This window comes from Uloborus diversus, unplaced genomic scaffold, assembly GCF_026930045.1.
Source record: "Uloborus diversus isolate 005 unplaced genomic scaffold, Udiv.v.3.1 scaffold_15, whole genome shotgun sequence".
Lineage (NCBI taxonomy): Eukaryota > Metazoa > Arthropoda > Arachnida > Araneae > Uloboridae > Uloborus > Uloborus diversus.
The window spans coordinates 2,024,061-2,036,788 of record NW_026558209.1 but is presented as its reverse complement, the minus strand read 5'-3'; the positions used below and the strand labels follow the sequence as shown (position 1 = coordinate 2,036,788).

Sequence of the window (12,728 nt, the reverse complement as noted above, 5' to 3'; positions counted from 1 at the left end):
AGTTATCAATAACTACTGTAATCGAAAACACAAAACCTTTACAAAAAATTTAAATAAAAAAAAAAACGCGATCATGAAAGCGAATTCTTTTATACACTATAGTAGAAAAATCGCACATTTTGGTTCAAAAACTTATTTTTTGTCTTTCCCTTTATTTTCCTTCATCTTAAAACATAGAAAAGTGGTGGATTTTTTTTTTTTCTTTTCCTAACAGAATGTGAGGGTCTCAGGTATTATGAATAACTTAAGTTTTTTGGTGTTTAAATTATTCTCTCACTATTAGTTTTTAATCTTTCGATATTTATAAGCCTTTCTAAACTGTTTTCTTCTTATTTTAATATGCATAACTATTTATTGTAGTAATTTAAGTTTTACTAACAATCGGCCAATAGCGCTTTTTAGCGATCCAGAAAACCGGAAAATTCTGATATCCGGGACAGCGATGATCCCGAACTTCCCGGATAATTGGTTCTCTACTGTACAAAACATTATGCCTGTCTCTGGCTCCAAAGTTTGGTTTGCTTGTATAACACAATTTCCTTTTAACTTTTGAAAGCTTCATTTATTTTTCTTTTCAGTGCTCTAAATACAAAAAGATGAAACTAATTCGTTTTTAATACATACGGTATAACTTCAATTTGATGATTTCCCCAATTTGATAACCGGTCCTTTTCACTGGTCCCGATTTCACTGCATTAAATGTACAATTGGCTCTCTATTTAACGACTTTCAAGGGCCCACAAAAAATCGTCGAGTAGAAAGCGTCCTTAAATAGAATGCTTTTAACACTATAGTGGACCATCTGGGATCGTGAAAAGCCGTCGTTAAATAGAGCAAGTCGTTAAATAGCGCGTCGTTAAACAGAGAGCCAACTGTATATGCTTCTCGATTAGACGATAACCTTGATTTAAGGATAACTTTTTTTCAGTCCCTTGTCAATCGTTAAATCGAGGTTGTAATATATTATAGTAAGAAAATGACATGATTAAACATAAACATAATTTATTTTTACATTGGTGTTGCTCAGATGAATTTTATATAGTTTTTGTTGTATTTCAACAAATGATTTTTTTTTTTTGTCATGGAAATAAATAGCATGTTTTGTATGTTTTATTCGAACAAAATTTCAGCTATCATAAATTTTACATTTTTTGACTTGACTTGGATCTAACACATTACACAGCCTCGATTATAAAAATGTTTCTCATAAAACAGTTTTGATACAACACGGTACATATTGTCCAAAATAAGTAAAATGATAATTTTAATAAGTAAATAAAAAAGTCTCATATTACATGCTTTCAATATAGCAGGGGAGGAATGAACCGTGTTATATGGGGCTATAGCTGTAAATATTGGATACTTAAATTATTTTATTAGAAATTTGAGCCGTCAAATCAGCTTAAAGTGTAACAATAACTTTGATTTTTGCATCGAGTGACCGGGCATTTATGGAAATGTCTCTCTCGTCGCAGGCAACGCCTTAGCGGGAATCCAGATCCGGACCAACAGCGATCCCATTGTCAGGTACAACAAGATCCATCACGGTCAGCATGGGGGTATCTATGTGGTGAGTGATGATCTTTTAGTTACTTTTTACAGAGGCGATGATACTAAAAAGCATCTCGCAAAAAAAAAAAAAGAAAGAAAATGTGTGCACTACACTCATTTTGTGCTCTTTTATTTACGTTGGTTTTTCATTTTCTTCATGTTTTAGTGCAAAATATTTTTATAACCTTTTTTTTTTTGATAAAATATATTGTGATTCATAGACATGCAGAAATCCGGAAAATTTGAGGTGGCAGAAAGAAAAGTTTTTTTCTGTTTTTCTGGAAAAATTGGAAAAAATTAAAAATTGATTTTTTGCAAATTAAATGTAGTTTACTTGTTTTATATTCTTAAAAACATGAATGATGTTAAATATATGAAAATGTTGCAATTCATATTGTTCTTTCTTTTTAACACAAATATATGTACAATTTTTAAACCTGATAAAAAATTAGCATGTATCTTTCTTTGTTCAAAACACCAGAAATTATCCAAATGAATCGAAAGTATCAAACAACTGTTGTATTTAAATGAAATGTGATTTTTGAAGATAGTTCAATAAATTTTTTGACTGAAATGTGTTTTTTTTTTTTTTTGGAAATTGTAAGATTTTATATAGAAGTTTGCTTTTCTTTTATTTTATGAGTAAAAAGTATTAAAACATAAGTACAGTTGGCTCTGTTTAACGACTTTCATGGGACCACAAAAAATTGTCCTTAAATAGAAAGCGTCCTTAAATAGAATGCTTTTTACACTATAGTGGACCATCTGGGACCGTGAAAAGCCGTCGTTAAATAGAGCATCGTTAAACAGAAAGCCAACTGTATATTAAATTAAAATTACTTTTGTAAATAACAAAGTTGACTATACAGTTGGCTCTCTGTTTAACGACTTTCATGGGACCACAAAAAATTGTCCTTAAATAGAAAGCGTCCTTAAATAGAATGCTTTTTACACTATAGTGGACCATCTGGGACCGTGAAAAGCCGTCGTTAAATAGAGCATCGTTAAACAGAAAGCCAACTGTATATTCAATTAAAATTACTTTTGTAAATAACAAAGTTGACTATACAGTTGGCTCTCTGTTTAACGACTTTCATGGGACCCCCAAAAAATTGTCCTTAAATAGAAAGCGTCCTTAAATAGAATGCTTTTTACACTATAGTGGACCATCTGGGACCGTGAAAAGCCGTCGTTAAATAGAGCATCGTTAAACAGAAAGCCAACTGTATATTAAATTAAAATTACTTTTGTAAATAACAAAGTTGACTATACAGTTGGCTCTCTGTTTAACGACTTTCATGGGACCACAAAAAATTGTCCTTAAATAGAAAGCGTCCTTAAATAGAATGCTTTTTACACTATAGTGGACCATCTGGGACCGTGAAAAGCCGTCGTTAAATAGAGCATCGTTAAACAGAAAGCCAACTGTATATTAAATTAAAATTACTTTTGTAAATAACAAAGTTGACTATACAGTTGGCTCTCTGTTTAACGACTTTCATGGGACCACAAAAAATCGTCCTTAAATAGAAAGCGTCCTTAAATAGAATGCTTTTTACACTATAGTGAACCATCTGGGACCCTGAAAAGCCGTCGTTAAATAGAGATAGTCGTTAAATAGAGTGTCGTTAAACAGAGAGCCAACTGTATTGTGAATTTCTAAATGCATTATTTTGTGCTAAAACATTAAAATTTTTTACTGAGCAAAATAAACCCCTTTGGGGGGTGGAGGGGGGTGGGGAGTTCCCTCAAAATTTCTGGGTTTTTTCCTCGAAGAAAACAAGTTTTTTCTCCGTCTCAAGGAATTTTCGACTCATTTATAATAGTGAAAGGAGTGGATTTTAAATTGTTCCTTATCGAGTGCAATATGGGAAAAATTTAATACACATGTTGTTTTTTCAGATTAAATATATATATATATATTAGGGTGCGTCTTATTTTTAAAGGTGTTATTTTTTCATGAGGCACCCTCTCATTTTGTTCCTTTGGATGAAAAAAAAATTCTCATGTCTGAAAAATAAAAATTGAATAATATTTAGAAGGCGCTACCACTGCTGCAAAATTTGTCAAATCTCTCTCTCTCTTTTTTTTTTAAATTTATTTATTTAGTCTGGATAATAAGTAGCATTCAGTGAAAAGTTTGTATTGTCACAAAGAGAAAAATTACAATATTGCTGAATGTAAAAGACCGAAAGCGTAAACCTGTGATATAATTGGCATTACCGAACTTTCGGTTGTTTTTTTGACATTATTACATAAAATGACAACCGTGAAATGCTTATTGTTTTCTTGTATATATTAGAAATAGGTACTTGCGTTATGTTAAATCCAACCAACCTAATTTCATGTTGATTAAAAATGTGACAAGATATATTGGGAAGTTGATTTTTACACCATTTTTTTCACAATGAATGTAATTTTAATCACTGGTAGCACCCCCTAAATTATGATCAAATTCTATGAAACTTTTATGTGTGTATTTTTTCATCAAAAGGAAGCAATTAAAGGGGTGCCCCATAAGAAATTCAAAACTTTTTTAAAAAGTGCATTATAAGACACACCCTAATATATATATATATATTAACATTTTTAAAAAATTCAAAATCAAAATACAATTTTAATGAAATTGAAATATTAATATGATATAACCTTGCCAAGTGACATATCATGTGAAAACCTATTCAAAAATTAAAAAAATGACACCTAGTATAACACTCCAGCTCCCATAACAACTCAGGAAAAAGGATTTTTGTATGTACCGAAATGTTACTTTTTGTCATTTTCCCAGTACTTTGGGAGGTCTCACTCAAAAAATAACTAACTGTTAAAAAATCTAAAAAAAAAAACTATTTTCTTCAGTCATCTGGTGGGTAGGCTCAAACCCGTAAACTTTGTTGAACTCGATGATGGGTCAACTTCAGAGGCTCGTTGATTTGGTGTGGAACACAAATGTATAAAGAGCAGAATTAGGGTATCAATAATATCAATCAGTGAAAATATTTAAGTAAAATTTTTAACGTATCTTTATTTAATTTGTGTAAAAATGGCAACTTTCTGTAAAATCACACAATTTACAGAAAAAAAATTTGTCAAGACATGTGATTAACACTTTTCAAAAATCAGATCATACTCGAACTCAATAATTGATTGGTGATTTGACTAATTTAAATAATTTCTGGCGTTTTGAACAATGAAAGCTACTGGTTAAGTTTTTAAGTTTTATAGTTGTTAAATACATTTTAATATAAAAATTCAACTTTTCCAATTTTTCGAGAAAAAAATAGAAAAAAAAAATTTTTTTTTTGCTGCTGTTTCAAAATTTCCATGAATTTTTCTTCTCTATTAATTACACTAGGTCCATGCTGATGACCAAATAATTGATAATTCATAGTTACGTTCTTAAAGGTACAGCATATACTCGTTTGGCAAGAGTTTTTTTCTCTAACAGAAATTTTAACAATTTTATGACATAATTTTGAGGATAGTATTTTTTGTTTCTTTGGGAATGTTCGGTGAATTTTGATTTTCCCAGATCAGAGAGTTTGTTCCGTCGAATTCACATTTTTATTGCATTTGGTGTGGTGCTTGGTGTGGACTCTGATACATCGAATATGAAACTCTTATGATGTGCCATGAACCTGCAATTAATTCCTTAATTGTGATGCTGTAAGAGCGGAGAAATAATAATGAGCTTAAAAGTCCTTTATTTTGATTTCCGTTTTGGATCGGTAGCTCTGTAACTAGGTCTCTTTATGTCATAACCGCATTGCTCAGCGTATCCATCATCTGAACAATAATGGTATTTTCGATTTTCAGCACGAGAAGGGCCAGGGCCTGATAGAGGAGAATGAGGTGTATGCCAACACCCTGGCAGGTGTCTGGATAACCACCGGAAGCATTCCAGTGCTCAGGAGGAATCGGATACACAGCGGGAAGCAGGTGAGCATTTTTCCCGATAAAAATTCCAACTACGCCGATGGAAAAAATTAAAACAGATAGCAACGTACTTGCCAACTCTACTGTTTTGAGTCCATCTCCCGATTTCCCGTTTTTTACCATTTTCGCCCGTTTTTGCAGTCAATCATCAAAAAGTTTCACTTTCTTCTCAATAGATGGCGCCCCTTTCTAGTCTACCAACGTCATTGAAAAAGAATTTTTCCAATTAATGACTCCGTTAGTAAAAGTTAATTTTTTGGAAGCTTTCCACATTGCATGTTCAACAAAGCACGTGCTTTGCCGAAAATGGCGGCAGATTTCAATCCCTTTGCATCTTGAATATATTTCATTTATTTTGAAAGTTTGAATTTGTTTTTGCACGTGCTGCCCTATATCTAGTTATTTTATATTTTATTTTCATAAAATTTTTTTTTGGGGGGGTGGGGGGGATATTAGTAAGTTTTACGATACCCATGGCTCTGAGAGGAACCAAACCTAACTACATTGATGAAAAAAATTAAAATAGATAGCAACATACTTGCCAACTCTACTGTTTTTTACAGGAGACTCCCATTTTTTGCTTCCATTTCCCGATTTCCCTCTTTTTACTATTTGCTCCCGTTTTTGCCGTTTTTTCAGTCAATCATCAAAACGTTTCACTTTCTTCTCAATAGATGGCCCCTTTTTCTAGTCTACCAATGTCAGGGAATAAGAATTTTTCCTATTAATAACTCATTTGGTAAAAATTAATTTTTTAGAAGCTTTCCACATTGCATGTTCAACAAAGCGCGTGCTTTGCCGAAAATGGCAGCAGATTTCAATCCTTTTGCATCTTGAAATTATTTCGATTATTGTTAATGTTTTAAGTTATTTTAACATGTTCTACCCTATACCTATTTATATTATATTGTATTTTCATTATAAATTGATTTGCTTCTTTTTTTTTTCGGATTTTAGTAAACAAATTTTTGTAGCTACTTTACTGGTGGAGACTGGATAATATACGAAACTTTAAGCAAATTCACTCCTTATTATTTAGTTTTTCCCTTTGCTACAGCTGTATTTATTACAGCGGGAAGCAGGTGAGCATTTTCCCGATGTGCATGACTCCCAGAGGAACCGAATCCGACTACACTGATGAAAAAAATTAAAATAGATAGCAACGTACTCGCCAACTCTACTGTTTTTAAATATTACTGTTTTAAAATTACTGTTTTTAAATATTTATTCATAAATTTTTTTTTATTAGATCAAATACTTGTTAACAGGCTAGATAATAGTGCTAAAGGTGCAGATAATTAGTTTATCCATACATGTATATAACAAAAACAAATTAATACATTTTAGCTGACTTCCCTCTATTTAAATACTTTTAATGTGTATTCATTTATATACGTTATTCATTATTATATGTGTGTGTATATATATAGTATGTAGTTTGCTGTAGTATAGCATATTAAGGCTCTTGTCCCAAAAATCCAATTAAACCAACTATTATATATATATATATATATATATATATATATATATATATATATAGTCGGACCTCCATATATCGAAGTAGCAAATTGCCGGGAAAAAATTCGATGTATAGAAACGATCTTATTTTATACTAAAAATCTCCTAAAACATTAAAATTAAAGCTAATGAATGAACCCAATGTATTAATCTATGAAACCCAATTTCTAATTTATACGAGCATCGAATTAAATGAAAGTTAATAATTAAAAAAAAAACAGAAATGACATATTTTTGCGCCTTTATTCTTCGATAATTCAACTTTATCTGCAACATTAGGGGATTTTTGTTTTGACGATGTAATCGAGAGAAAAGTTAAAAAATCAATCTACTTAACTTGAATGATATTTACTGAAGCTAAGAAGACACTAGGAATGATAATCAATTGACAAAAGGGATAACTTGAAACTGATTTTACAGTGTTAGTGGTTACGGCTAAGATTTGAAATAAACTTGTGGGAATTTAAGAACCCCAGAGCAGAATAACGACCTATCTACACACCCCTCAACCCCAGATTCCTCATGAGTTTCGTGGCAACCTTTAGCGAACATAATTTTCTCCCCTAACCATCATGTTTCATGAGACAAAGTCTGAAGTGGAAAAAAAAAAATCTTCGAATGTCTTGAAAAAATTTCGATATATAGAGATTTTTTCAATACATAGAAACAATTTTCCTATGTAATGAACATAGAATTTGCTGGGATTTCGATATATAGAAAATTTCAATATGTAGAAGTTCAATATATGGAGGTTCGACTGTGTGTGTATATATATATATATATATATATATATATATATATATATATATATATATATATATATATATGCACACACACAGGTATGACATGTGTAATATGGATTAAAGCAACCGTATTTGCGGCAGATAAATTTTAGGTGACAAAAAGTTTTGCCACAGATCAATGAGGAATATTCTGCTACAGGCATATACTCCTCAATTTTTCCATGTAATCTTGCATGAAGCTGACTGAATCGTGTGTGTGTGTTTTTTTTTCATTCCAGGTGGGAGTGTACTTCTACGACAATGGCCACGGCAGGCTAGAAGACAACGATATCTTCAATCATCTGTACTCGGGGGTTCAAATCAGGTGAGAGCTTGTTACCGACAGTTGTATCTGTTACTGTACTGAGTTGTACTGATAGTTGTAGCTGTTGTTGTGGTAAAAAAACAATCGTTTGGCAAATCGCAGTTATGATATTGTAAAATGAGTCATCCACAAGTGATGTCATGCCTCGAGAGGGGAGACATGTTCATGAAATTGTGACAAGGGGAAGAGAGAGGGTGACAAAAAGTGACATCACGCAGTTATAACAATGTTTTTAAAAATATAACGTGACAAAAGGAGGAGAAAGATCAAGTGTGACACTTTGCGACAAAGGTAAAGGGGATCAAACATGTTGGAAAAAAAGTGTGACATTATTTACTCCTTCAAAATCTCATTTCACTCCTCCAAAACTCCTTCATTTTAATTCTAAAATTGAGTACGGACCCTGGTTATGTTTAAAAAAGGTGGAAATTCATTTTTGTTTAATACGTTCTGTTAATGGTTGATAACTCTAATTTGTTTTTACTTTGTTTTGATGAAACTTGGTTTCGATATTCCTCGATTCACATTATGTCTAAGTCTCGTATAACACGGTCTCGATATGACGCAATACATCTGAACCTGATTTTTTCTCATGCACAATTATTATTAAAAGTAAGTAAAAATTTTATTTTCAAAAAAGTCTCGTATAACACAGTTTCGATGAAACACGATCATGGCTGCCACACTTCCGTCCAAGGGACGGAATTCTGTCTTTTCAAAAGTTTCGGCCATCGTTGTTTTTTTTCCATGTTCAAAATGATTTTTATAGATGAAACATATCTTTACTTTTGAATCTCTCAAAAAAGGTCTTATTCTTCCGAGGACAAAAAACCGGCCCATCTGCTAAAGTTAAAAAGATAAGCTGTTTTTTTTTTCCAAAAAATAACTAAGATACTCAATGTGTTGATTTCAACCATTCTTATCTTAATCTGAAAAGTTTCGTTAAAGTTTTTATCACAATGCATCTTATAGCCAAGAATCTCATACCAGAATTTTTTTTAATTACTTTTTTTTGTATGAAATATGAACTATTTATGTAACATGAACTATACAATCTGAAGCTTTTTTTCTGCAGTAGCAAATAGCAAGTTTTTTTAATTGTATTTTATTATTAGTTTCTTTTTCAGCTTTTACCTCCTAAAAATCTTGGACAATGATATGTTATTTTTTTTATTTAGGTTTTAAGTTTTACTTAATCTTACAATTTGGTTTTACTATATAGTTACAGCATCAAAAATTAGCATTATATATGTCTGAAACATCAAACTAAGCGCTAACATTTTGGTGGCGAAATGGAGCCACGCGCTTTTCAGTCCTGGCCAATTTTTAGAGTGGCACCCATGAACACGATACATATTCACATTTTTACTCTGCACATGGAAGGAATTTAACCGTGTCTTACGAGGGACGCCTCTATACGCCATATCAAGTGTGACTGTGCTGAAGGATCGTTTGTTTCTCTCCCCCCAGGACGGGCAGCAACCCCATCATCTGCCGCAACAAGATCTGGGGGGGCCAGAACGGGGGCGTGCTGGTGTACAACGGGGGGCTGGGCATCCTGGAGCAGAACGAGATCTTCGACAACGCCATGGCCGGGGTGTGGATCAAGACAGACTCCAACCCCACCCTGCGCAGGAACAAGATCTACGACGGGAGGGACGGAGGGGTCTGCATATTCAACGGAGGGAAAGGTGAGACGCTCTTTTTCTTTTTTGAGATCGGAAATGTCGGATTTTTTTTATTTAAGCCAGATTTTCTATTTTAAATCGGAAAAGTCGGATTTTTTATATGATTTTTTTAAAAAATCAGAAAAGTCGATTTTTTATTTAAATCGGATTTTTTTAAATTATTTTTTTTAATCAAAAAAGTCAGATTTTTTTTATTTAAACTGTTTTTGATTTTATTTTTAATCAAAAAATCCGATTTTTTAATTTTTTTTTTTTGAAAAAATCAAAAAAGTCGGATTTTTTATATGATTTTTAAAAAAAAATTAGAAAAGTCAAATTTTTTTGATTTAAATCGGATTTTTTTATTATTTTTTTTAATCAAAAAAGTCAGATTTTTTAATTTAAAAAAATCAAAAAGTCTGATTTTTTAATTTAAAAAAATCAAAAAGTCTGATTTTTTATATAATTTAAAAAAAAATCAAAAAAGTCTTTTTTTTTTAAATTTAAATCAGATTTTATTCACTTAAATCAGATTTTTTAAATTATTTTTTTAAATCAAAAATTCGGATTTTTTAATTTTTTTTTAAATAAAAAAAATTTGGATTTTTTTTTTATTTAAAACATTTTTTTTATTAAAAAAAATTGAAAAAGTTGGATTTTTTTTATTTAATTCGGATTGTTTTAATTTGAATCAGATTTTTTAAAAAAAATTTTAATCAAAAAAGTCTGATTATTTTTTTTTAAATTTTGAATTGAAAAAAAAATTGGATTTTTTTTATTTAAATCAGATTTTTTTAAATTTAAATCAGATTTTTTTATTAAAAAAATCAGAAAAGTCTGATTTTTATATATATTTTTTTTAATGAAAGAAGTCTGGGTTTTTTTTTTATTTATTTAATTTAGATTTTTTAGATTTGACTCGGATTTTTTTAAATTATTTTTTTAATCAAAAAAGTCAATTTTTTTTTAAAATTTAATTTGGCTTATTTTTTAAATTTAAAAAAAAATTGGATTTTTTTGGTTTAAATCGGATTTAAAAGAAAATTAAATCAAAAAAGTCGGATTTTTTAAAATTTAAAGGGTTTTTCTTTATTTAATTCAGATTTTTTTTATGTTCAAAAATTTGTGGATATTAATTACTTTACATTTACAGTAAACTCCCGATTATCTGCGATTTTTTTTTTTTCAGTAACTAAATGCTTTTTAAACTTGATTGTTATTGTATTGATTGTTATTGATTTATTGTACATTTTTAGCTTTTACATATGTATATTTCTTGCATTCAATGATAGTAGATGGAATGTAGCAATGTTTTTAGCAAAATTGTAAATATATGTGCTTAACTATTATTCGGATTATCTGCAGTTACCATGCCACCCTATTCTGTGGATAATCGGGAGTTCACTGTATAAACATAATATATTTCATACAATAGATGAATCCATTCAACTTACTTTTTAAATTAAGATAAGTTCTCTATAACTATTCAGTAATGTTTTAAGATTTATCAATACATTATAATGCTTAGATAAGATGCGATTTTGTTCTATGCTTTGCTTAAAGATAAGGTTTCCATTATCATGTACGTTTTTAATGTAAAATAATATGCTGAGTAATTACTTTTCTGAACTCTATCAGTCATGGTGTGCCATAAAAACTGCAAAGTTTTATTTGGCTCTGAACAGAATTGAACTGTAATTTTGGAGTAACAGCAATATTGCAAGAGCGTGAAAACCTGTTAGACACACAGAAAGATAAATCTCTAGTTTTGCCAGTTGAAGTTAAGATTGTGTAATGCAGTGTAGTTAAATTTAGAGCAACACATTCTAAAAAGGCAAAATGAATTTATAAAAATAAAATCAACTGATTTCAATCAATGATTTTGTTATAAAAAAATTTAAAAAAAACTTGGTTCAAATCAATGATTTAAAAAAAAAAAAAAACTTGGTCCGAATCAATGATTAAAAAAAAATATGGTTCAAATCGATTCAAAAAACTATTTGGTTTTAAACTGTGATTTCGGAGTAAAAGCAATAGAGTGAAAATCTGTTACACGCACAGAAAGAGGGATATTTTGCTTGTTGAAGTTAAGATAGTATAATGCAGTATAGTTAAATGTAGAGCAATACATTCTAAAGAGGCCAAATGAATTTATACAAGTAAAATCAACTGATTTTAATTAATGTTTAAAAAATCACTTGATTCAGATCAATTGGTTTAAACCGATGATTTGAAAAAAAAAATGATGTCTTTAAACCCTGGCAAACTGTCCTTGTCCTGCAGGTGTCCTGGAGGAGAACGACATCTTCCGCAACGCCCAGGCCGGCGTCCTGATCAGCACCCAGAGCCACCCGGTGCTGCGGCGCAACCGCATCTTCGACGGGCTGGCGGCAGGGGTGGAGATCACCAACAACGCCAGCGCCACCCTGGAGTACAACCAGATCTTCAACAACCGCTTCGGGGGGCTCTGCCTCGCCTCGGGGGTCAACCCCATACTCAAAGGTACGCTCTTCCCCGTTTCTGCAGTCAATCATCAAAAAGTTTCACTCTCTTCTCAATAGATGGCGCTCTTTTCTAGTCTACCGATGTCACGGAAATAATGTCAAATTTGTTACCTTGTCGTACTTGCCAACTTTACAAGTTTTGACGAAAGACTCCCGATTTCCCGTTTTTGCAGTTTTTTCAGTCAATCATCAAAAAGTTTCCCTCTCTTCTCAATAGATGGCGCTCTTTTCTAGTCTACCAATATCACGGAAATAATGTCAAATTTATTACCTTGTCATACTTGCCAACTCTACAAGTTTTGACGATAGACTCCCGCTTCCAGCTCCCGATTTCCCGTTTTTTACGATTTTCTCCCGTTTTTGCAGTTTTTTCAGTCAATCATCAAAAAGTTTCACGTTCTTCTCAATAGATGGCGCTCTTTTCTAGTCTACCAGTGTCAGGGAA

General features: G+C 31.3%; 1 protein-coding gene across 1 annotated transcript in view; it reads left to right on the top strand.

The window, feature by feature from the left end:
* The window catches only part of LOC129233029 (F-box only protein 11-like), a 95,708-nt gene that overhangs the window by 63,123 nt on the left and 19,857 nt on the right, over positions 1-12,728 (top strand). Inside the window, exons 13-17 of the mRNA XM_054867113.1 lie at positions 1,476-1,570; positions 5,368-5,490; positions 8,027-8,112; positions 9,583-9,803; positions 12,063-12,281. Coding sequence (XP_054723088.1) covers positions 1,476-1,570; positions 5,368-5,490; positions 8,027-8,112; positions 9,583-9,803; positions 12,063-12,281 — 744 coding nt within the window. The remainder of the gene's footprint in view (positions 1-1,475; positions 1,571-5,367; positions 5,491-8,026; positions 8,113-9,582; positions 9,804-12,062; positions 12,282-12,728) is intronic.